The following is a 24,667-nucleotide window of genomic DNA, read 5'->3' on the forward strand; positions in this document are numbered from 1 at the left end:
CTAGGTGCCTTTCAAAACAAAAGGCAATGCAAAGCATGTGCATTTCCTCAACACGTAGATGTATATCGGTCCTTAAGTTTGTAAGAGATAAACAGGTGTCAAAAACCCAATGGTTTGCTAATGCAAAAATTCAGGTAAAAATCTGTACTGTTACAGACAGTATTTTTATAGGCACCTAAAATCCAAATTTCATCTTTAGACTACTGCTGCCACCCAGTAATGACCTGGTGCCATTCTCTGAAGCATTCTCCTGGGAGCCCAGGGTGGCTTTATGGTGAACCCCATGGAGCATGTCCAAAATAGGAAGAGGGTTCAACAATGCTGGACATCATTCAACTCAGTAGAAGAATGGTGTTGGATCTCGGAGTTTGAAGGAAGCAGCACCAAGCATAGGGTAAATATTGCAGTGAAGGCTGTGTTTGTTTGTTTTTTGTTTTTTTTTTAAAAGTCTGTAGTATTAATTTTCTTTTAAACTAAAGGCTAGAATTACTTTTTTATGGACTGCCTGGATGTTTGTCTTCCCTGCATGTTTTATGCTGTGGTGGCAGTGTGGAAGGAAAGAAGTGTCTTCCAATCTTCTTATGGAAAAGAAAACAATCAAAGATCAATTACAAAAGATTTTCCAATTGTGCCAGCTGGTTGTCCCTATGCCATGTCCCATTGGGGTCCTGTGAATAAGGTGAGGTGCAGAAGTGGCCTTAGCCTACAGTTAGTGCGTCCTGCATGCATAGGGTTAATTACATAAACAGTAACCAAATGTTACCTTGCTGTTAACTAGGAACCCTTATGACACTGACAATATAAAAAGAAGTCACACGATACAGCTGTAAAATTATATAACTTAAAGGTTACATGTTGAAATGCAGCTAAGCACTGAAAAGTCTATGCAGAAAAAAAAAAACACAGCTGACTTGAGGTTTCATACCACTAACTCAGTTAGGGGATTTGAATGACATCACAGCCTATGAGCACATACTGTAGACCAGCTGCAATTATTTAAATGATGCTGTTATTTTTGTTTTATATACAATTTAGGTTTCAATGTTTGTCAGTCATTTACCGATTCTTGGAAATTTCATATGCTTCTCATGGCAAGTATTGTGATTTCACATGGCAACCTATTACAGTTCTGTTTAGAAAAACAAAGGGGGAAAAAACATCTGTCAATTCTATAAAATGGCTACCAGATCATGTTGCAGATTGCAATAAAAATCCATTTTAAGTCATCATATTTTCCTCCTGAACTTTTATCACTGTGTACGTCAAACAGATTGTATTGATTGCTTGCAGAATCCTACCTACATCATGCAAGCTTCATGGTAAAAGATGTGAGAGAGGAGGCAGCACACAAACCAACAGGCTTCTTTCCATGCCTTTTATTTTTTTTTTTTCCATTTTTTTTTTTTTTTTACAATGTCACTAAAGTGCAAGTAAAAATAAATATACTTTGTGATCCGGTCCTGAAATACTAAGGTATGATAGAAAAAAAGTCCTCGCTCAAAGCTCAAAAACTTGCCAGAAGAGGGAGAGAGTGAAAACAACTGTTCTCCCAGCTGTTTCCTGTCTACAGTGTCTGTGTAAATGTAGATAAATGTGAGGATTTTCTTTAAATCCTTCTTCTGTTTGCTAAATCTGACTGTCACTGCTAAAATCAGAGCAGATCATACGCAATGGAGTAAAGTCCTCAATTTCAAATGTGACATAGCTCTGAATATCTCTGTGGATTTCCTTTTTTTTTTCCTGTTATCTCAGCTAACAATCTCATTTGCAGACCCTGTACTTAAAGAAGCCATGGAAAAAAACAACTGTCTCTCAACACAATTATTTAAGTGCTACTTTTGTGATATCTTAAAGGTAACTCATTTTTTTATTTCCTCTCTTTTTTTTTTTTTTTTAAATGTCTTTTTTATGCATTGAAACATTGACTAGTGTCTCTTTTATTTCTGTGAATGCTTGAAGTAGACTTTTTCCTGCCCAGCTGTCATTTGAAAAATGCTGAATTTGCATTTTTTGTATATGCTGTATAACCCTTCTTGTATAGAGCAGCTGCAAATAAATGATAACTTTAATGTTTATTGTAGTGTACTTTAATAGTGATGCTATTTAATAGAATGCTATTGCTGAATGCAACCTGTGATTATTTGCATATTCATTTATTTGGATTGCACTGAATAATGTTTTGTACTTACTATGTATGAATTTTACAATGCAATGCATTGCACCTGTTCTGTTGCACATATTAGTACAGATATACAGAAAGAATGCATCAAGAGTTTGATTTTCTTTTTTTATTACTATAATTCTGAAGCACTAACATTTAAATATAATATATACAATTATTATTTTTTATTATTATTAAGATTATTATTAGTTTTCTTTTTAGCAATTCTAATTATTACTGCAAATCATACTTAGTAATTGATGTAAGGTGCCAGTTTGAGACAGAAGAAGAGTTAACTTTTTTTAAATCCCCTGCATACTTTAAAATGCATGCAGATGTATAATTTCACATCCGTTTTTAATACTTAACTCTGTCAGTGAGTTAATTGTACAACTGCCATTGTGGAGCTCCTTGCTGCAGGGTTTGAAGGGTTAATGTGATGTACTATGTTATTCAAGACATTTATTTTTGCAACATTTTATCTGTTGTATTTGAAAACATTTTAAGCTTATTTGGTCAGACTGGTTTTAGTGACCTTTCTTGCAGTTGCTGGCAATGCTTCAAGTTTCCTTTCTCAGCATAAAAAAAAAAGTTTCTGAAGGCTGGAGTTTTCATTTTTTTTTTTTTTTTCAATAGTTTGGAATGAGCTCATGCCATTAGATCAGCCACTACAAGTATTCACTGTAGGCCTTCTCTATAAAACAGATGATTGCTGCCCATTTGTAATTTATTTGTTTTAGGCTGAAAGAGTGACAAACACATTGTAATGATCATTAAGAAGTAATCTCCTTCTTGGCTGCTAGGTTTTATATTGTTCTGTTTATTCGGAGAATAGGGTATGAACTTATTTTTGGTTAGCTCTAGACTTCAGAGTACAAATAAGTATGCCAAACTTCTGCTTTCATATTTATGTACTACATAACTGAAGAGGAATAACTAAAAATGACTAACCTTTAGATGGACTCTGAAAAAAGCACTGGGATATGCAACAGTTTAATAATTAAAGCAGTGTGTTTCACCAACTTTGTCAGTTTTTATAAAAATATTATTATGAAATATTAAGTTCAATCAGATACCGGTCATTTTATAAAGTCATAGAAAGCTCTTGCCTCCATATAGCGATAGGACCAAAAATGTTAATTTTACGCTGCTGATTTCTTCGCACACAACACTGTGTCTTACATGTTGTGACATATTTGCATCAAAAGATTGGCTCTATAGTAATGTATTTGTCCTTAGTGTGGGGGGGGGGGGGGGGGTATAGAGTCATTTGCATAGACTGGTTACAGAAGTGTTACTGGAACACAGTGGGGTTGATTTACTAAAACTGAGGAGTGCAAAATCTGGTGCAGCTCTTCATTGCAGCCAATCAGCTTCCAGGTTTTAATGTCAAAGCTTAACTGAACAAGCTGAAATTAGAAGCTGATTGGCTACAATGCACAGCTGCATCAGATTTTGCACTCTCCTGTTTTAGTAAATTAACCCCAGTGTGAGTTAGGGAGTAAAACATAAGAGACCTTATAGCAAATTATTTTATTACTATTTGCACTCCTACTAAATACATTGTAATAAAAGGTTAACCTAAGCTCTGCCCTAGATTAGCCTACAAACGTGAACTTGTTAAAGGTAAATTCCAGGTATGGATATTTTCTACATATGGCGCTTTTCCACTACATGGAACCGAACGGTTTGGCTCGCTTTTGTGCTTTTCCACTGCATGGTACTGCATGGTACCACATGGTACGGTGTTGGAACAGTTTGGTATGGTACGGTATGATGGCGCTTTTCCACTACATGGAACCGAATGGTACGGCTCGCTTCAACAGTACCACCTCAGTTGTGGTTCCAAGAGGGCCGTACCGGTACCATATCCCACAATCCTTTGAATGCAGCCTTGACTGTTTGTCACTACTAGCCACTGATTGGACAGAGAATCATTGTTATCCCACCCACTTACTATTAGTTGAAAAGCAAACCGTACCAAACCGTACCAAACCGTTCCAACACCGTACCATGCAATACCATGCAGTGGAAAACCAAACTGAGCCAAGCAGGGCCGAGTGGAGCTGAGACGGTACTTGCAGTGGAAAAGTGCCAATAGTTATATTGGTCCAGTTGAGACCAAGGTAACTAAGTATACACAATACCTGGCTGATGTAGATGGAAGTAGATTCTACTACTCGAGCAATCTCCATTTGCTTCCAGGCTAAGCAGCTGCAATTCTGCTTACTAAACACAGAAGTTAGTCGCTTTGCACCAGTGCCATTCAGAGAATGCTTTGCATTTTCTTTGCATTTGCATTTTCTGAATGAGTGAAAAACATCCTCTCAGTGGACAACGTGGAGAGGAGAGACTGTGATGTCACGCTCTCCATCTTGTCCAATCGCAGAATGCTTTGCTTTCATTCAGAGAATGCAAGGAATTCTCTGAACAGCGCCTGTGCAAGGCAGCCAACCTTCTGTGTTCAGTAGGCAGATGTGCAGCCACTCTGCAAGAAACCCGGAAGCAAATGAAGATCCAGGGGCATCAGCCAGGTATGGATTGGTACATTGGTTCGAGCTGGTAACTGTTTATTAAATATCCATACCTGGAATTTATCTTTAAGGCAAATATTGGTATACCTGATTTTTTCTCTCTACTGCAGGTAGGTAACACCAATCTTGTTCCTCCCCCAGCCTGAGACTGGACAATAAAGAAGAAGCAGCACACTGATAAGCTAATCATAGGCATGCGCAGAGGGTGTGCCGAATGTGCCTGGGCATACCCTAGTCAACCTGTTGTCTGGGCCCTTGCCCCCCTACAGAGCTGCTGGCTTCCCTCCTCTCCTCTTCTGCCGACTGCTGCTGCAGGCACAAAGGAGGATGTTTCAGGATGGAGAGCAGGGGAAGGGGCCAGTAAATATGCCATTTATAGGCCCCTTACTTTTCTGAATAAAAACAGTGAGCGATCAGTGGCAATCACTCATTCATACCTGAAGAATAGTAAACTGTGTTTACTACGCTTTGGTTTGGGAATGAACAGAAAGCCGAACAGAAAGCTGAACAGAAAGACAGCACTGAGCAAATTTTTTCACTGTCCAGTGCAGCTGAGGCTACATGTTTGATTGAGCTTTGGGGTGCACACCCCAATGCAATAGACTGTGCACACCTATGAAGCTAACCTCTCTTTTACTCTGCTTCCGCCTCCTATCAACATGTTTCTTGTCAGCACATTAAACCTTTTGTTTCTTTGTGCTGTTTCTCTACTACTCTGAGCATTGCTTTTTAGGGACTGCAAGAGGGTGATACAATGTCAAATTTAGGTACTTGCATCTTTTGAATCTGAAAAATACATGTGATAATGTATTCATAAGAAACATGTTTGCATCTTTTATATCTGTCTGGAGTTCAGATTTAACCAAGCTAGCAAATATAGGGAAATCAGCCTCTTGGTTTCTTTGAAGGCATAAAAACCTCATAATAGAAAAATAGGTTAATGATTTTACACATTTCATGGTTTGGGATTCATGTTGCACTTTATCACTCAAGAGGCACACAGAAATTTAGAGCGGGAATTCTTTAAATCATTATTTATTAACCATGCAATAAAGCAGTTCATTTAAATATTTTAAACTTTCCAACACTCGTGACCTTAGTGGTAAACCAGCTCTTGTCATAATGCAAATGTAAAACTCCCCATCATTCTCTAGAAGTCCATTGAATTTTATCATTTAACACAACCCATTTCAGCATGTATATTTTAAACGTGGATATTCTGTGTGAAATAAGCTGCACAAAAGATAACTTCATGACACCAAAACAAACTTAGAAGTCTGAACGTTCCACACTAAAATCATTTAGGATTGGGCATATGAGGTATCTTGATTACGTCTATGCTATTTTTAAAGCCAGAAAATGCAAATGCTAGTGTCACATGTGATAGCATTCTAAGACCCCAACAGTAAAAATGAAAAAGTTTATACTCACACAATGAAAGATGGGAATTTGTATTGAAATGCAGGAAGTCTCTCAATGGGGTTGGTTGTCAGTATAAGGTAAATGAGAGTTCTGGAGGGTTTCTGCTGACTGTAGCAGACATATGATAGTACTATCAGACAGTGGTTCTCAACCGTATTTAGACGAGACCCTAGTGAATAGGGATGATCGAACCTTTCAAAAGTTCGGTTCGGTCAGAACATCCGAACTTCCCAAAAGTTCGGCCCGGATTTCAGAACCCCATTGAAATCAATGGGACCCAAACTTCGGTAATCAAAAAACACCATTTTGAAGCCCTAAAACCCAATAAATGCCCCTAAAAAGTGCCTAGGGTTCTGGGTCATGCCCCAGGGACTATTAATCACACAAAAAAAGTTCTTAAAAATTGCCATTTTTGATAGAGAGACAATTATTGAAAAAATTAAAAAAATTAAAAAAAAAAAAAGAGATTTTTGGATTTTGACTTTGGATTTAGTGTCTGGTGGTCTAAAAAGTGTACCTGTGAAGTTTCAGCTCTGTAGCATGTCCAGAACCATTAAAAAAAAGATTGTTTGTATTATGTCACTTATAGAACAGGGATATGGCTCCGCTATTTTCAGACCTTGCCGGTTTAGTATCAAGCGTTTTTTTTTTGGGCATTTTTTGGGGGTTATTGGAGGCAGGCATAACATCAGAACTTCTGTGTAGGGGTATATATACCCACATACTTACATGTATATATACCCATACACATATATAGGTGTGAAAGTAGCAGAACACTATACTTGCGCTAATGAAATAATTAACACCAATATGGCTCCGCTCCTATCAAACCTATATATGTGTAAGTGTAAAATACATATAAGTGTGTGTGTATATATATACCCCTATACAGAAGTTCAGATGTTTTGCCTGCCTCCAAAGAACCCAAAAAAATGCCCAAAATAATGCCTGCACCAAAAAAAAACGCCCAGGTGTGTTTTTGCAGCAGGCGTTTTTTTGGGCAGGCGTTTCAGAAACTGAATAATTAAAGCTAACTATAGTGGAAAATAGCACCCTAACTACACTAGATATCCCTTTCCTCACACTAAAAATTACTAAATGACACTTTGTAGCAGAAGTAACAGAACTGCTTCCACTCTCTTCCATGCCCCTGTATAACAATGCTAGGAATTTGGCGGGGGCTATCTTATATACTGGGGGGCATATTCACTAATGATTGGCCTATGGACCCCCTAGTCACTCCAATCACATTCCTAGCATTCTCCTGCCCCCTCAATTGGCTTTTACTGATGGTTCTGGTCCAATCACGGGCTTTTAAAGCCCATTTCCTGAACCATTGCATTTTGGTCGGTTCTGGTCGGTTCTGGTTGCCGAATTCCAAACTTTTTCAGCCAATGTTCGGGTCGAACCGATGGTTGACCCGAACCGTTCGATCATCCCTACTATTGAATGCTTCCAAAAATCTTTTTTGCCCCTGACAGAAAACAAAAAAGTTAATATTCACAAAATATAAGTATGGAAATACAAAATATGTTGTAAAATGCTGGAAAGCTCTGGGTTCTGGAGGGGGTTAGGTGGCTCTGTTGCAGACTTTTTGGCCCTGTAGTGGATGAAGTTTCGAATAGGAGCTGAAAGCAACTTTGGGGGTTGGATCTCTAGAGAGGGCTGGGGGTCTCTTCAGGAGGCTGAGGGCTTGCAGTGGCACTGTGAGACACTGTTGGAGGTTGGGGGCACAATGGGGAGCTGGAAGCTCTGCAGCAACCTAGGGGGCACTTCAGTGGTCTGGGTAGCACTGCGGGAGGTTGGGGAGCACTGTGGGGGCTGAGGGTTCTTAAAGGCTTAGAGACAGTGTGGGAGGCACTGCAGGTCACTACAGGAGGTTAGGGGATCTGCAGCTGGCTGGAAGCCCCCGAGACATGAAGCCACGGCCTGGTAGCAGAACATGGTATGGGGATTAGGATTTATTGCTCTAGGAGCTCAAACTTTAGAGGTATTCTGTCCCATATACCTTTATGTTACCTGTTGTTTTCCATTGTGTGCAAAGGAGAACAACAGGTAATGCTTGTATGCTAAGCTTATGGAAGACTAAAAATTAAACATACTTTGCATACTGGATGTGCATGTCAGATGAGCATTGGTTTCCAAGTAATCAGACACCATATTCATACATCCAGCGCAGGAAGTTAAAAGGTTATCAGATAAAAGCAGGTGCCAAATGCTTTGACCTATCCAACTGTGTGGCATCATACATCATTATGAACTACAGAAAACTTTGTAATACTGGATCTGTGATTTCAGAGTTTTGTAGGAGTCCAAGGAGAAACAACTCAAATGTTAGAAGGGCAGATCAGTCAAACATTAATTATATTAAACAGCATCATTTGTGCCAAGATCCATGCGCATGTCAAGTATATCAGTGTACAGTCTATGAGAGATTCATATTCACTGTATGTGTTTCTTTCACAGGTTAGGATGCACACAATGACCTACATGCATCTCTTTTACTTGGGCTTATGTCTACTCACTCTAACCCACTCAGCAGCTGCTGGCCCAGAAACTCTCTGTGGTGCTGAGTTAGTGGATGCTCTGCAGTTTGTATGTGGAGACAGAGGCTTCTTTTTCAGTAAGTTTATGGCATTTCTTAATTTTATACCCTGATTTTATCAGACACCAAGAAATGTATTTGTTGTCAGTTTTAAAAATTGCATGAAGCTCATATGAGCTCCTATATGGACTGCATTTTGGTGTTGTGGCTTACAGGCAAGCTTAAATAATGGGCAACTCTTGACAGAGCAACAGACTGCGTTGACAACAAATGTGCCATTTTGTTGGAAGCTTTATTAACAATTTGAATCAAGCTCACTCGTCATACAGTGGGGTTGATTTACTAAAGTAAATCATTTTCCCTTTGCAAACTAAAAGTTAACCTAATTTAGAAGATACTGTGAGCTTATGTTCACTTTGAAATCGAACCCATGTGCAAGGCAGATTAAAAATAGGTTTTTCGTTTGCACATTGATTAAATGATGGTTACACCATTTTTATTTAAATAAACATTCAATAAACATCCCATACTTATTTGTAATACCATTGCTAGCAGTATGGGGTGGGGGTAAAAGTTATGTTTATGGGGGGTTAATGTTAAAAGAAAATACTACTTTAGTTATTTTTAATGTTATTTTGTTGCATATATTTATAGCATACTACATTTTTAACTGCTATATAGTCATTTTGTGTGCATTTTATAGAGTAACAGAAACTGCACTATACCTTGAGTCTAACCAAAGAAAGATTCTCAAACCTTACAATATATACACAGCTTTCTTAAGTATACCCTGATACCATTTGATTTATTTTACTAGTCAAGTTCCTTCTATGATACGTAGCTTAATTTAACCGTTAGCTGTGTTCTAAATGGTGTTATTAAAACTCCAACCACATTTCCGTTAGTTCCATAGTATATTTCGAAAGTGGTTTTTATCATCTTCAGTTTTGCAATCCGCTTTAGTCATTATATGCTTATCTTAGCTGATATCAGAATAGGTAAGCATTTACTGATCTATAGCTGGTGCACTGAAATCATTTGATTGGTATACTGAAGTTGAAGTGTACGCATATATCTAGCCACCTGCACATTAAACAAGCAGCTTTTCAAATTGGATAATTATATCACACAAAACAAGTTTCTGTTTGGCTCTGTCATTCTAATAAAAAAAAAAAGAAAAAAAAATTAGGAACCTTCTGTAAAAAAACAAAAACAAGAATGGGCCAGCATCTTCCAGAAAGCCACTGAAAGGGGATATCTGTCTACCCCAATGGGCATGTACCAGTGGTGCTTCTTTTCCTTCACTTTTCTACATCAACAGAGAGAAGGGCTGAAACCCGCTTGCGGTCCCTGCTTGTTTTAAGAATTTATAAATCTCACTGTGCTATAAATGGACTTGGCATCCCAACAAATTTAATTATCAATGCTGTTGCTTCAGATATTTGCTTGCCCTCTTGTGTGCTTTCCATATTGAGTGTTATCAATTTGGTTGGCCTCTTATTCATTCCATAACTATTTTTAACAGTGGTCTTGGTATGGATACTTTTGGACCGTATTTTTTGATTCACAATGTTTATAACGTAACGGTTCACACTTTCAGTGGTATAGCTTTTGTGATAGCTTCATGCCAGTAAAGCTCATGAAACAACAATATGTAAGTGACTACTCATACCCTTTCTCCTCACCTTTATCTCAGTGGTTTGTTTACATGGCTCGGTGCTCATATTCAGCAAATTTCCTCTATACTAAGAATTCATCAGATATACACTTCAGAAAGAAACTCGGGTGGTTATACCATTTTAATAGTGCTTATAACTTCAAGATTTTAACTCTGTACAGAATTTATAAACATAATGAAACGGGCTATAGTTCACATAGTAATCAAAAACTGTGAACTTAACACACAGAATTATTTTTTTAAAAGCAGCAGTATTGCTCCTTAAAAACAAAGAAAAAACACTAATCTATAAAGAACAGGGGTGTGCTTTACAAACATACATTGCATTTTACTGTCTTTGGGACTCTGAAGCCAATGGAGTGTAATAAAAATGAATGAGAGCAGAAAAAGCTAGTAAAACTGATTACGTGGCCTGTCACATCGCATCACCAGCTTTCCTCCGATCTTTTCTCTGCTGTGTTAAAGTGTATCTAAGAAAAATAAATTTTTTTAGTTTTGAGTACTATGAGGAAAAGTTTGACCCTCTGTCAGATTTTTTGCTGTGTCCCCACTTTTTGTACTGGTGACCATCATCCCCGAGAAAGAAAGTGAAGGCAAATCCAAACTTTTGTTGTTGAGTCTTCAGTTGTCCCTAGCACATGAGGTAACAGGAAATAATTTCCAGGGACAACTGTCTAAGAATGGATTTCACTTACTTTGGAAGGTTTCCCCTAACTTCCTTTTGCATCTCTAGAACAGAAAATGAAGGGAAATTTTCCCAATGGTACACATGCAGACAAAACAAACCCATGGAAGAGAAAACAGAGGTGTTTTCTCTTCCATAAATCAAAAGAGTTTTGGCTATAGACCTTAAGAGAGAGAGTGTGGGTTTTATAGACTGCATACATGGTTGTGTATGACTTAGCGGTTTATGATGGAGAGAGCATAGTAATATCTCTTCTCTGTTGTGAATCAGCATATTCGTTATCAATGGGTTTTCCACTCTCAGTCAAAAGTAGACACATTCAGCAATAGGTAAGGTTAAAAGTTGTGCAATCTTTCTTCTCACCCCTAGAAGGTTGTCCAACCTCCTCGGCCCCATTACCAGGGGGTTTGGGACATCTCTCTACTTGTTGTAATTTCCCCAAAGCAGACTTGTTGCTATTAATTGAAACAATTTCTTTTAGGAAACACCAGAATTTACTATTTGTATCTCCATGATATTAGTCACTATGGTTGAACCATTACGGTTACTACATACTTCACTAAGTTCATATAATGTACTGTATATCAGTGTATTTGAAATGTGAGGCTGTGTTAATTTCCCAATGCTTTACTTACAAAGCAAGCTGTACTATTGTTTTGAAACAGTCCTAATTTTATTGTACTGCACCAGATACAACTGTTGTGGCTCAAAATCTTGCAGCTTCTAGGAAAAGTCCAGCATAATAGAAAAATTTTGCTGAGTGGAAACTACCCACAGTCATGTTCTTACAGTTTTCTCAACTGCGAAATGTGAATTTGATGTTTTCTTAGGAATACGCTTAACATCCTGGAAATTGCTCATTAGCTAGAAAATTTAACCTCTGACTAGATTTTTCCATTGCATTTGTGGACAATGCAGGTGACTTAGTGTAGAGTTCACTGGATTGCTAAGCCTAAGCAATTCCTAAGAATTTACTAATTTCCTTTCCTTTTACAACACACTTGTTTGATGGAAACATAAAGAAACTATTTGGGGGATATATACAGTATCTCACAAAAGTAAGTACGCACCTCACATTTATATAAATATTTTATTATATCTTTTCATGTGACTACACTGAAGAAATGACACTTCCGCTACAATGTAAAGTAGTGACTGTAAAGCTTGTATAACAGTGTAAATTTGCTGTCCCCTCGAAATAACTCAACACACAGCCATTAACGTCTAAACCGCTGGCAACAAAAGTGAGTACACCCCTAAGTTTAAATTTCCCAATTGGGCCCAAAGTGTCAATATTTTGTGTGGCCACCATTATTTTCCGACACTATCTTAACCCTCTTGGGCATGGAGTTCCCCAGAGCTTCACAAGTTGCCACTGGAGTCCTCGTCCACTCCTCCATGATGATATCACGGAGCTGGTGGATGTTAGAGTCCTTGCGCTCCTCTAACTTCCATTTGAGGATGCCCCACAGATGCTCAATAAGGTTTAGGTCTGGAGACATGCTTGGCCACTCCATCACCTTTACCCTCAGCTTCTTTAGCAAGGCAGTAGTCGGCTTTGGAGGTATGTTTGGGATCCTTATCATGTTGAAATACTGCCCTGCAGTCCTGTCTCTGAAGAGAGGGGATCATGCTCTGCTTCAATATGTCACAGTACATTTTGGCATTCATGGTTCCCTCAATGAACTTCAGCTCCCCAGTGCCAGCAGCACTCATGCAGCCCCAGACCATGACACTCCTGCCACCATGCTTGATTGTAGGCAGCATTCCCTCTGCTACACACAGTGACAAACTTTACTAAAAAGTATTATAACTGGTGTGATATACCACTGGCCCCCAAAACGACACATTGAAGCGGGGTGTTATATAACAATATATTTTCGTAATAGTGTATTTGGATACTGCAGTAATTTTGCCTGTTTTGCTGCATTCCCTCTGCTACACACAGTGACAAACATTACTGGAAAAAAAGTATTATAACTGGTGTGATACACCAGTGGCCCCCCAAAATGACAGATTGAAGCGGGGTGTTATATAGCTTCTTCCACATATACTGCGCTTCTCTAGAGACTTTTGTCACAAGGTTATTTAAAAAATGACAGGCAGAGGAAGAGGCAGGCCCTTCCACAGGGGTGGTAGGGGTAAGGCAGGAGCACCAGGCCGGAGCCAAAGTGGGAAGTTGCAGAAGGTGCGTTTGATTACGTCAAAGGACGCACCAGACTTGGTTGAGTTGCTCACTCAGCCTTCCTCTTCTGCACCCTCCTCATCCTCTCTATCTGCACCCTCTTCACTCTCTGCTGTGTGCACCCCCAAATACACAACCACCAACACCACCACCACCATATACCCTCCGCTTCAATCACAGGAATTCTTTTCCAATTCATCACAAGACATTTCCGATGCGCAGCCATGCTTGGCATCGGATCAGGAAGAGGAGGTAGCAACAGCCGCCACTCAGCAGTCTGACGACAGTACCCAGATCAGTCCAAGGAGGTTGGTCCCCGCTGTTGCTGCCTACTCTGAGATCTCTAATGTTAGTGGTGGGGAAGGTAACGTCGATGATGACGTGTCTATGGACGTCACGTGGGTGCCCACAAGAGAGGAAGAGGAGGGGAATTCAGAGGGAGAGATGGACCAGCAGATAGGGAGGAGAAGCAGGCCGAACTTACATTGCACAGGAGGGACAAACCTGACTGCTAATGTATCAGGAGCGAGCCATCAACCATGTATGGTCACATCTGGCACTCCCAGGACGTGGGCACATGGCTCCGCAGTGTGGGCTTTTTTTAACGTGTCCGCTGCTGCCTATAGTATTGCCATCTACAGCCTTTGCAGTCAACGAATAAGTCGCGGTAAGCCCAACACTCACCTAGGGACGACCGCCTTAAGGAGGCACCTGGACTCCCATCACTGAGCCCAGTGGGAGCAACGCCGTCAGAACCCACAAAGCCACACTCCAGGCTCTTACTGTCTGGCCTCTTCTCCTTCTCCTCTCTCCTCACAATTGTCCTCCACTCCACCTTCCATCATGCCATCCTCACGTTTTTCTGGATAAAGGCAGGCTTCCGTGGCCTAAATGTTCAAGCGTAAAAAAAATTATGACGTCCGAAAACCCTCGTGCCCAACGGTTGACCTCTGGCTTGTCGGAACTGATAGCCGCCAACTACTCCCATATAAACTGGTGGACTCTGAGGCCTTTCTAAAATTTTTGGCCATTGGAACACCACAATGGAAGGTCCCAGGAAGGAAATATTTCTTGCAGAAGGGCATCCCAGAGCTATATGGCCATGTTCAGTGGCAAGTGAATGTATCTCTGGCACACAGTGTTGGTGCCAAGATATATCTGACCACAGACATGTGGTCTAGCAAACACGGGCAGGGAAGGTATATAACTTTTACTGCCCACTGGGTGAACCTTCTGATGACCATCAAGCATGTAACCCATGGCACCCATGTAGATTTAGTTTTACCGCCACGGTTTGCATGCAGGCCTGCCTCTTCTTCTCCTCCTCCTACTCCATCCTCCCTTTCCTCCAGCCACAGAATACAAAGTTCTTTGCTGTCAGGTGAACGCCTGTGGGCTAATTTTTGGGACCTGTAATGGCTGACACTTATTTATCCTGTGAATGCCTAATGTATCTCCAGCCACAGAATACAAAGTTCTTTACTGTCAGGTGTACGCCTTTGGGCTACTTTTTGGGGCCTGTAATGGCCGACACTTACTTCTGTATCCTGCGAATGCCTAATGTACCTCCAGCCACAGAATACAAAGTTATTTGCTGTCAGGTGAACGCCTGTTGGCTAATTTTTGGGGCCTGTACCGGCCGACACTTACTTCTTTATCCTGTGAATGCCTAATTTTTCAGACTGAAATTGAAAATCAATGGGTCTGTAAACGTTCCGCTAAATTGTGGAACGGATGCGGACCCATTTTACAGATGTATGAATGGACCCTATATGTATTTGACATGTATTTACCGGCTGCTGTCAGTTCTGGCTGATTTAGGCTAAGCTATTACACTAAAACCGAGCAATATTAGAAAAAACAAAATACACGTTATAACTGTATAAACTATTTATATAACTTAAAAAAAAAAAAGTATAGCAACTTTTCCAATAGCAGGATCATCTCCTGCACCCCTTTCATAGCCTGGCGTTGCCTCTCCTGCATGGCCTTCATGCGCTCCTGAATTTACGAAATTTTGCAGATAAAAAAAGAATGCTTGTCAATCGCAGATTCGCTTAATACTTCTGGTTTGTCAGTGTTCATGTTGTGGGACTATGTGTGCACAGCTAGTAAGTATTTTGTGGCTGCAAATATGACCTGGAGGTTTTTGATGTTCACCTGCCATTAAAATGAATGGGACCCGCCGCGAACCTGCGGTTCGCGAACATTTGAGTGAGTTTGCGTAATCGCGTTCGCAAACCGTCCCATTAGATGTTCGTCCAACACTATTTAGGAGCAGTTGGGTGTTTTTCTCAGCAGCCCCTGAACTCTCCACTATGTTATCTTATCTGTCCATGTACACTGAGACGTTTAGAGTCGTTTAGAGGCAGTTGAGTTTAGTGGCATTCTTTTGAAAGCAAAAAAAAATGTGTTCAGACTAAAGTTTTTTGGCATTTGAAATGCCAAATGCTTGTAACAGCGTGTAAACACATCTAAACACCGTAACTCGCATTTATAAGTGTTTAGTTTATAGGTGTTTTCAATGGGGATACATTTCTGACCGATTTACAATGTAAAAATGCTTCAAAATGCAAACGGTGCTCAACGTGCATAAAAGCGGCATGTAAACACGGCATATCAGACGTTTTTAACCGTCGGTTACTAGCTGTCAATTTCCAGCTTTCAGGAGAGGTTTTCAAACGTCCCGTGTACATGAAGTCTTCATATTATACAATGATATTGATATCTTTAACCCAATATTATCCATCCAACCATTCTAGGACAGCTATATTGCAGTATTGTGTATGTTGTGATGCTATTCTGTTTTTGCATGAAATCTTCAGAAACGGTTCGTTTTAACTTCTATTTCTAATCTTTTCTGGATTTGAAACCTAATACTGAATATCCAATATTTATATATATATATATATATATATATATATATATATATATATACAGTATATTGTTTACATTTTTGCAGTTTAGAAATTGTGATTGCTAATAAGAAAATCTAATTTCTTCTTGTAAACTTTTTGCTTGATCATGCCTGTTCTTCTTTCCTATTGGTCAAAAAGGCCACCTGTACCATTGAAAAAAATATTAGGGAAGCAAAGCAGTTGAAAGAGGCAGAACCAAATTTATACATATAATTCCATAAATTATATGTTCAGCTCAAACTACTTTTAGTTTGACATGCGATTCTCACTGCTAAGTTCTGCACTTTTTTTAACGTATGATCTGTCCAAATTGTGCAGGCATTTATTGATTTATCTTAAGGGGCTGTTGATCTTATGAATCCTTTTTGAGAGCAAATCTTAAAAGGAAGAATTCATATTACTGTACTAAAAATTATATCCTTTGGCCATAATGCATAAGCTGACCAAAGCCATAAACTGACCACCTGTCTTAAAGACATACAGCAAACAGAATGAGATTTATTTAACTGAGAGGTATCAAGTGTGATTGGGATGTAATTTTATAAATGAAAGCCAGTTTTATACTTTATAAACAGTTGTCTAATTTTTTGATACAATTATACCCCAAACGTTTTTTTTTTTTTTACATTTCTTGAACTCCTCCTCCTGCAATCTCCTGGGTTCCCACAATCCCTTTGGCTCCTGGACAAGCATGGCAAATGTACAATTTCCTTTTTTCCACCCTCTGTAGCTTAGAGAGATCATTCTTAATAAGGGAGAGTTGGCTGGGCATGTGATCTGCAGCCAAGTGTTTGGTCCTGAACTGTTAGCTCCGACATGCAGGCATCTGGGCAGGAGTCCAACAGAACGTGTCTTCTAGAGAAGACCCAGCCACTGTGGGGAGTACTGCCAATTCCTACTAGAGTACTGTGCTTTAAGTAGGTGGCCCTTCCTCTCTAACTGCCCCCTTCTTCAAGGCCCAAACAGAACTCATGTTTAGATTGTTAATCCTACTCTGCTCCTGTTTAGAATAGTTCAGGCTAGAGCCACCCTCTATTTATTAATTCAGTGGAATCTTTTACCTGTTACTGGTCTTTGTATGATAAATTTGCACATGACTATAGCATGGATCCTTTTAATTTGCATTTACAAACGTAGATTGCTTACTTGCTGTAGTAACCACTTCGACTGATAAGTCACTTGCATCAACATTATTTACTACATCAATATCCTATTAATATTTGGGGTGAAAAATCTTAACCTGCTCTTGTTGCATGCTTTTGACACATCTGACCTTTTGCAGGAAAGTTCTGCTCGGTGTGTGTTCTAACCCAACCATTCTCAACCAAAGTAGCAAGCATGCATGTTTCTTCCCTGAATGTACACAGACTATGAAAACAGATACATAATCTACATTCCCCTGTGGCACATACATACAGTATATGAGCTCCTTCCTAATAATTTTAATTCTTTAGCAAAAAAAAAAATAAAAAAAGAAAATATTCAGTTCTGAGAATGTTCATGTGATATGTCCCATCTGTTTGTGGAATAGTTTACTCAAATAGAATGATTTTTTTTAACCTTGAATTTGAGCATGGGATATCTAAATTCTGAGTCATGTGGGATGAGTTCAATTGCAGGACTTTCCTCATAGCATTTGACAGTAAAGTGAAAACCTAGATATTTACTAAATGCTCCTTCTTTAATGCACTCTATTTATTTCATAGAAAACTATCTGGTGTGTATGCAATTATGCATACTTTAATGCGGAGAGCATCATGGATGAATTTAGACTTGTTTTTGGTGCTGTCACAGAGTTAAAACATTGCTTTCTACTAAAAAAAATCGAGTACAACTTCACAAAAGAGACAGTTATAGTCACAGAATCTTCTGCACAGCACAGGGACTGCACACAAAAATTAAAGATATGCACGCCTGTGGAAAATAAGGGGTTATTCAGACAGAGGATCAGGGGAGAATGAAAACTCTTCCTACAAGCTTTAAGCAGAGACTCATAGAAGTCACAAGACTGCTATATACTGCTGATCAGAAAAGGTATTTTGTTTATATTTACTAAATTAATTGCATCTCCATGTTCTGTGTACTGTGGTAGACCAGATATAGTGAATGCAGGCTCCTGGGTTTAGTACCACTTTAAGTGTCTTGAAGCAATCTTTCTTCTCTGATTTAATTTAGCATTTAGCCTATTCACATTATTAACTCATTGTAGTAGGGTAAATGGGCCGTACCTTTATTGCAGATTAGTATAACTCATGTTTATTGAATGCAATATTAAAACAAAAAATGTATTCTAACCACTTACAAAACTAAGCCATTTTAGTGACCACATCTGATGACTGCAATACAAAGCTGACATCTAAACCAGAAAAACTCACATTTTTAGATAGCCAAGCAGCAAATCCCTTCAGCTGTGGCTATAAAATCAGTAGCCAGCCTTGTTATTATTGTAGATGTACTAACTTCTTTATCCTCAAGGAACTTTAGCAGCCAATTTAAGCTAAAGCAATTGCACTTCAACTGTCTACTAAGCGTCATAAAGTAAATATGAAAGTGTTGTCAAGTAGACAAAATGGCATTCAAGTTATTTTTTTATTTTTTTTTTATTTTAGATATAATTAAGTATACAGTTTCCATAAGGTTTTAGACCTTTAGGGCATATGGCAAAAGAATATGTAATCGCTGTAACACTCAGTTTGGAGAGCATACTGTCCAAAAAGCAAAAAATCTCCATTATTTAGTTGTTATCCTAAGCATAAAAGGCTTTTACTGTACCTTACTAGAACAAAAAGGGGTCCTCTCAAGTACATCTCATTATGCTGTTTGTGAGTAATATGGAAGCCATTTCTGACCATTCTGATGCGTCCTCCTAGTGCACCATTGCACCCGCTTTCCCCGTTACTGGCAGACATAATCACTCCATCCACAGCACTGCTAAAGTTTAGTACGGGGGAATTCCTACAATGATTACTTAGTTCCACATATAGATCCCCTCAGCCATTTGCTTTCCTCTTATAGAGCTAATTAGGGACATTTTCCAGGGACAACCCTTCAGAACCAAATACGTTCCCTGGAATTTATCATAGTTTATCTAATAAGGATTGCAATTGCTTCAAGAATAAGAAGTCCAACTGCTAAAATATGACACACATGCTGGCACTGGCATATTTGAAAATCAGACAATACAAGGTGTGAACCTGAATTTGCAGGTTTAAAATATCTATAAACCCTTACATCTGTGTAAATCAAAAAATATATAGTTTTCTACTTTTTTTTTTCTTTTTTTTTTTTTTTTTATACTTTGCTGCATTTCAGTGCTGCTGATTTCCTGCACTATAGGAGTGGATGCATGGCATTTCTGATGATAGCTTTATGAATAGTTACCATTTCTTTTATGATTGACAGCTTATGCAAAACTAAAAAAAGTTAGAATCCCAGGCCTGTGCACAGTGTGTGCCGAGTGTGCCTGAGCACACACTAATCACTTCTGAGCGCAAGACACAGTTGGGGGCCCAGCACTAAAACTCTCTGTTCCAGCAGCCAGCACTGAAAGTAATATAGCTCCGATGCATGCAGAGTGGCAGCGGGAGGCGGGCGCTGGAACCCTCTCTGTGTACCAGCACCCGGCACAAGAAGCAATACAGTCTAGGCAGCTGGGCTTTTTATCATCGGAACCGGAACCTCCAGCGCTGGCCTCTAGTGTCTGCACACATGAATCCCTCCCTGCTCTCCTTATACAACAGAGGAGGGAGCAGGCCACATGGCCGCTCTAGCCTCACACCCGCTGTATAAAGAGAAGCTTGCGGCAGCTGTCTGCCCACTCACAGTAAGTTGTAGATTCTGTTCTGTTAGGGAGAGGAGAGCTGCTGTTGTTATGGGACAGGGAAGGCAGAAGAGCTCTGTACTGGAAGGAGGGGAGAGCTTTCTCTTGGGGAAAAATTGTGGGGGAGAGCACTGTACTGGGGGGGGGGGGGGGGGCTGTACCTAGCTCACGTCTTAACTATACATGCACTTTGTATGTAGCGCACACCTGAACTCTGCACTCTGTGCATACCTGAACTGTGCACCCTGTGTTTAGTGCAAGCCTGAACTCTGCACTCTGTGCATAGCGCACACCTGAAGTCTGCACTCTGTGTGTAGTGCAGTCCTGAACTCTGTACTCTACATAGCACACTCTCGAACACCGTAATTCTGTACATAGCACACGCATAAACTCTGCACCCTGTACCTAGCTTACTCCTGAAGTCTGTACTCTGTGCTGGTGCAGTCCTGAACAGTACACTCTGTACGTAGCATGAACCTTGCACTCTGTACATAGCGCACTTCTGAACCCTACACTCTGTACATAGCTCACTTCTGAACTCTGCACCCTCTATGTAGCTCATTCCTGAAGTCTGAACTTTGAGCTGGTGCGCTCCTGAACTATACACTCTGAACGTAGCATGCTTCTAAACCCTGCACTCTGAATGTAGCGCCCTCCTGGGCCCTGTACCCTGTACATAGTGAACTCCTGAACCCTCCACTCTGTACATAGCATACTCCTCAACCCTACACTCTACAAGCCCTGCACTCCTTATGTAATGCACTCCTGAAACCTGCACTTTTTTTGTAGCAAATTCTTAAATGATGCACTCTGTATGTAGTGCACCCGTGAACACTGCACTTTGTGTATTTCACTGCTGAACCCTGCACTCTATATGTAGTGCACTTCTCAACCCTGTGCATGATGCACTCATGGTATTTAACAATGCCCCATTAAGACCTACCTACCCCAGAGTTAGTGCTGTTTGGTCACACCTACCATTTGATGTGGCATGTTGTCTTCCTGTGGGAAGGGGGTGTTTATGTTTATGGTAAATGGTCAGTGGGGGGGGGGGCTTGTTGAGTTCCTACAACTATTCTCTAAGAAAAAAGCCCTGGTGTGCAGAGTTATCCTGCCCCAGTACAAGTAAAGTCCCAGCCAAGAAAGAGGGGCATGTACATTGCCATTACCATGTATGCAGGAGTGTGGGGATGGGAGGGGGTTAGCTTTTACTGCCATTACCACTAATTCATTAATTCAGGACTGGGGAGTGGAAGTTAACTTTCACTGGATCCCCCCCCCCCTCCCTTTGCATTAGTGGTCATGGAAGTGAAATTATAACCCATTATCTCCCCTTCTACATTTTTTGTTATGACAGTAAAAGTTAACCCCCCTCACCCTGCCACACACGCTTTCTGTTGCCATCTCCCTGGTAGGGGCCCCAGTGTATTACTTTGCCCAGGGGCCCATGATTCTTTTAAGACCACCCTGGCTTGTGTGTAGGTGGGGAGATGGGAAAGATCTCCCACTGACGGCTCTGCTTATAAGAGAAGTGTGGAAGTGTGTGTATATGTATGTTTGAGCTTTGGGGTGCACGCCCTAATACAATAGGCTGCGTGCACTTATGCTTAGAATACATCCGGCCCAATGACAGTTTCTCGTGCAGAGTGCATGTTTTTTCAACGTACACTAGAACTCAAAGTATGTGCCCTACATGAGAAATAGTCACAGCAGTGGATATATTTTACCTGTTTTTAGCCTTTGTACCAGCTGTCAATAAAGAAAATACTATGCTGTGAGTGTGCATTGATTCTACTTTACTTTGGCAATTATAATATATTATCTACCAAAGAACACTACCGCCTGCACCTATGAAAAGGAAACAGGATCACTTTGGGCATATTCCTTATTACAGCAACTTTTGTCTACAAGAGTCAGTATACAGTAGGTGCCACACATCTTTCCACCACATCAGGGGTAGAAAGCCCTTTAGAGGCCAAGATCTACCTGAACATGGAGGAGATCAAAGATCACAAGGGAACAGCATGCTTTTTGATAGAAGAGAATGCAGCAAGTCCCTATAAAAAGGAAGGGAGTTTTTCAGGGGTCAGTAGTAAGTAACACCAAGTTCAGTTTTCAATAGTAAATAACACAAAATCCAGGGGTCACTAGTAGGTAACAGAGTCCAGAGGTCTTTATTTAATAGGTAACACAGAGTTCAGAAGTCAGTAGTAAATAGGCCAATCTCCCTTTAAAAGATATATTCTTTTGTTGGGCCTGGAATTCAGACTGCAGAAGAGATTGGGTGGCTCCGCAGCTTGGTCACCCTGGTACACAAGTCTACCTGCCAGGATACCTGGTACCTTTTTGAAGGGCTGTGTCTCAGTAGAAGGGGCTGTGTTATGGATAGTGAACTGACAGATGTTTTTTTATGTGAGAGCAATTGAAGGGTTTGCCCTGTGAGACTGTGAGTTGTATAGGCTGAGGAAAATTGCACTGTATTGACATTGATTTTATTTGACGGGTGAATTGAAGCATTTTTCTGTTTTTTTTGCACACGAAAATAAATGTAAACTCTCAAAGAGACAGTGCTGTTTGGTACTTTCTTGCCCTAGAGCTACTAATCTGACTACGTTGCCTGTCACACCAAGAACAAAAATTATATATATTAAAGGTTACCAGTCTATAGAAATGCAATGTCCTTGTCAGTTCATGTGAGCTGAACTGAAAACACAAACAATGATGTCCAGTCTAGATGACAATCACGGGTTTCTCCATACATACTACAAAGTGTGTCAGTGTAGTCATTCTAGTATAAGAGGTAGAAGGCTGGGACGGGAATACTAATACAGCCACCTCATCTAAGGACTCGTAAGTTGCAAAACATAACATTTTTTGGGGAGGGTTTGGGAGAGAGGCTATGTCACTCTATTACTGGAAGTGTCTGAAAAATCACCTCAATGGCAGGATCACCAGGTAATATTTTATTGAAAGCTGCAGATTAAAAATACTGAAAATTTGTTTTTCAATTACTTTACATGTTCAGGCTCATATGAGATTTTAGTGTGTGTGCTTTTGTCAGTGGCGACCAGGGATGAAGGAAATGAGTGGAATTTTCCAACAACCACTTTGCCTTAAAAAGTCTGGAGATTAGTAAGGGCAGAGATGTGGAAGAAGCTACTTTACTGAAGAGTTCACAGCATAGCAAAGATTAAACTCCATGCACATGTTGACAAAAGAACAAACAAGAGGCCAGACAGAACATTGCAAGGCAAAGTTATATTTATATATTATGTGACCTTTGCAGGTTTTTAGTGTGCATAATGATTCAGAGTATTGAAATAATATGCAGAAACTAGAGTGACCTGGCCAGCTGCTGCCAGTACCCAAATCGGATCTTGTTGAACTTTATCTGTAGAATGGTCCTCTCCATGGCTATGTGGTCCAGCAGCTTTTGTACATCTGGTAGTTTGCTGTTATAAAGCAGCCTGAAGGTAGCATGAAGCCTTTATCTTCCTTCAACTGATGGTTTAGCTGAAAATTGTCCACCTGCATTAACATGGCTTTCTAGATATAGGTGGCCAGCAAGTTATTGACGTACCTAGGACCTCCTCTTGCAGGTGGGGGAGGTGATCTGAAAAACATAAGGATGGCGTTCTGGCTGATGGATTTGCATCTGTCAAATATAGATACAGTATTTGGTATAGCCATTGTCTATAGGATAAATAGGACAAGACCTTTTTTAACAATAAGAGAAAATTTTACATTGAATATAGCATTTTATTAGCTTGATTTTGCACTTACAGTTTGCTTACAATGTCAAACACTTCCTTATCAAAACATAACAGTCTGACAGTATTAATTGCAAGTATTCCAGCTCTTCTTCTCAGCATCACTTTCCCACAGTAAAGTACCAGAGATAGCAAGGCATCTCAGCATTAATGCCTACTGAATAACATGCTGATATCTATATTGCTGTCAACAAACATCATAAGCTTGGCCAAAGCAGATCCAACCAGTGATTCTTTTTTGAGAAAAAAACTTCCCCAAGTAAGATCAAGTACAAAATTAACACCGCAATCAAGTTGAATTTTCTTGTCTTTTTAACACGTGTCTGTAACCTCAACCATGTTGTGTTTAGAGACACATTTTGTAATGTATGCATGAGGATTTGTAAATGTAACCATCAACAGGAGCAGGACAGGTTCATATAATGCCCATGACTGGCAAACAGTATGTGTGGTCCAGGTACAGTACTCCATGCTGGGCTTGGCAGCAATTGTTGGCTGTAATAATAAACCTTACTTGCAGTGGAAAATAGTTAGGAAATATGGGGTGGGGTTACGTCCTTAAAAACCAGGACTCTCAAAACTTTAATGGTGCACTCCAGAACAGCAACAATGTTTTCACTAAAGATAATGTTACCTAACACCATTTGAAATTTAAAGTGGCATTTAAAAAATGTTGATTGAATTGGCTATGATGAGATAGGAAAGTAAAAGGAAAAAGAAATCTAAAAAGTTGCCTCCATTATCAAAAATTCCCAGTCTTGATTTTTTCATAAAAATGTTTTTCAGATATATACAAAGTAAAGATTATAATAAGTAAACTTATTGGGAAAGACAAGCTTTGAGGTAGCTACAGGATGATGATAAAATTAAAATAAAAGATTCCTCATTAAGGGATCAAATGTTGGTATTATGGACCACAAATATGAGTTAATGTGTCACAAATTATTGG

General features: G+C 39.7%; 1 protein-coding gene across 1 annotated transcript in view; it reads left to right on the forward strand.

Annotated features, from left to right (window-relative positions):
- Window positions 1–1,412: 1,412 nt before the first annotated feature.
- The window catches only part of IGF1 (insulin like growth factor 1), a 136,223-nt gene continuing 112,968 nt past the window's right edge, over window positions 1,413–24,667 (forward strand). The window contains exons 1-3 of the mRNA XM_082254087.1: window positions 1,413–1,473; window positions 1,772–1,854; window positions 8,584–8,740. Coding sequence (XP_082110213.1) covers window positions 1,792–1,854; window positions 8,584–8,740 — 220 coding nt within the window. The 5' untranslated portion in view covers window positions 1,413–1,473; window positions 1,772–1,791. The remainder of the gene's footprint in view (window positions 1,474–1,771; window positions 1,855–8,583; window positions 8,741–24,667) is intronic.

Source organism: Pelophylax lessonae (genome assembly GCF_965119305.1).
Source record: "Pelophylax lessonae genome assembly, chromosome: 4".
NCBI classification, from domain to species: domain Eukaryota; kingdom Metazoa; phylum Chordata; class Amphibia; order Anura; family Ranidae; genus Pelophylax; species Pelophylax lessonae.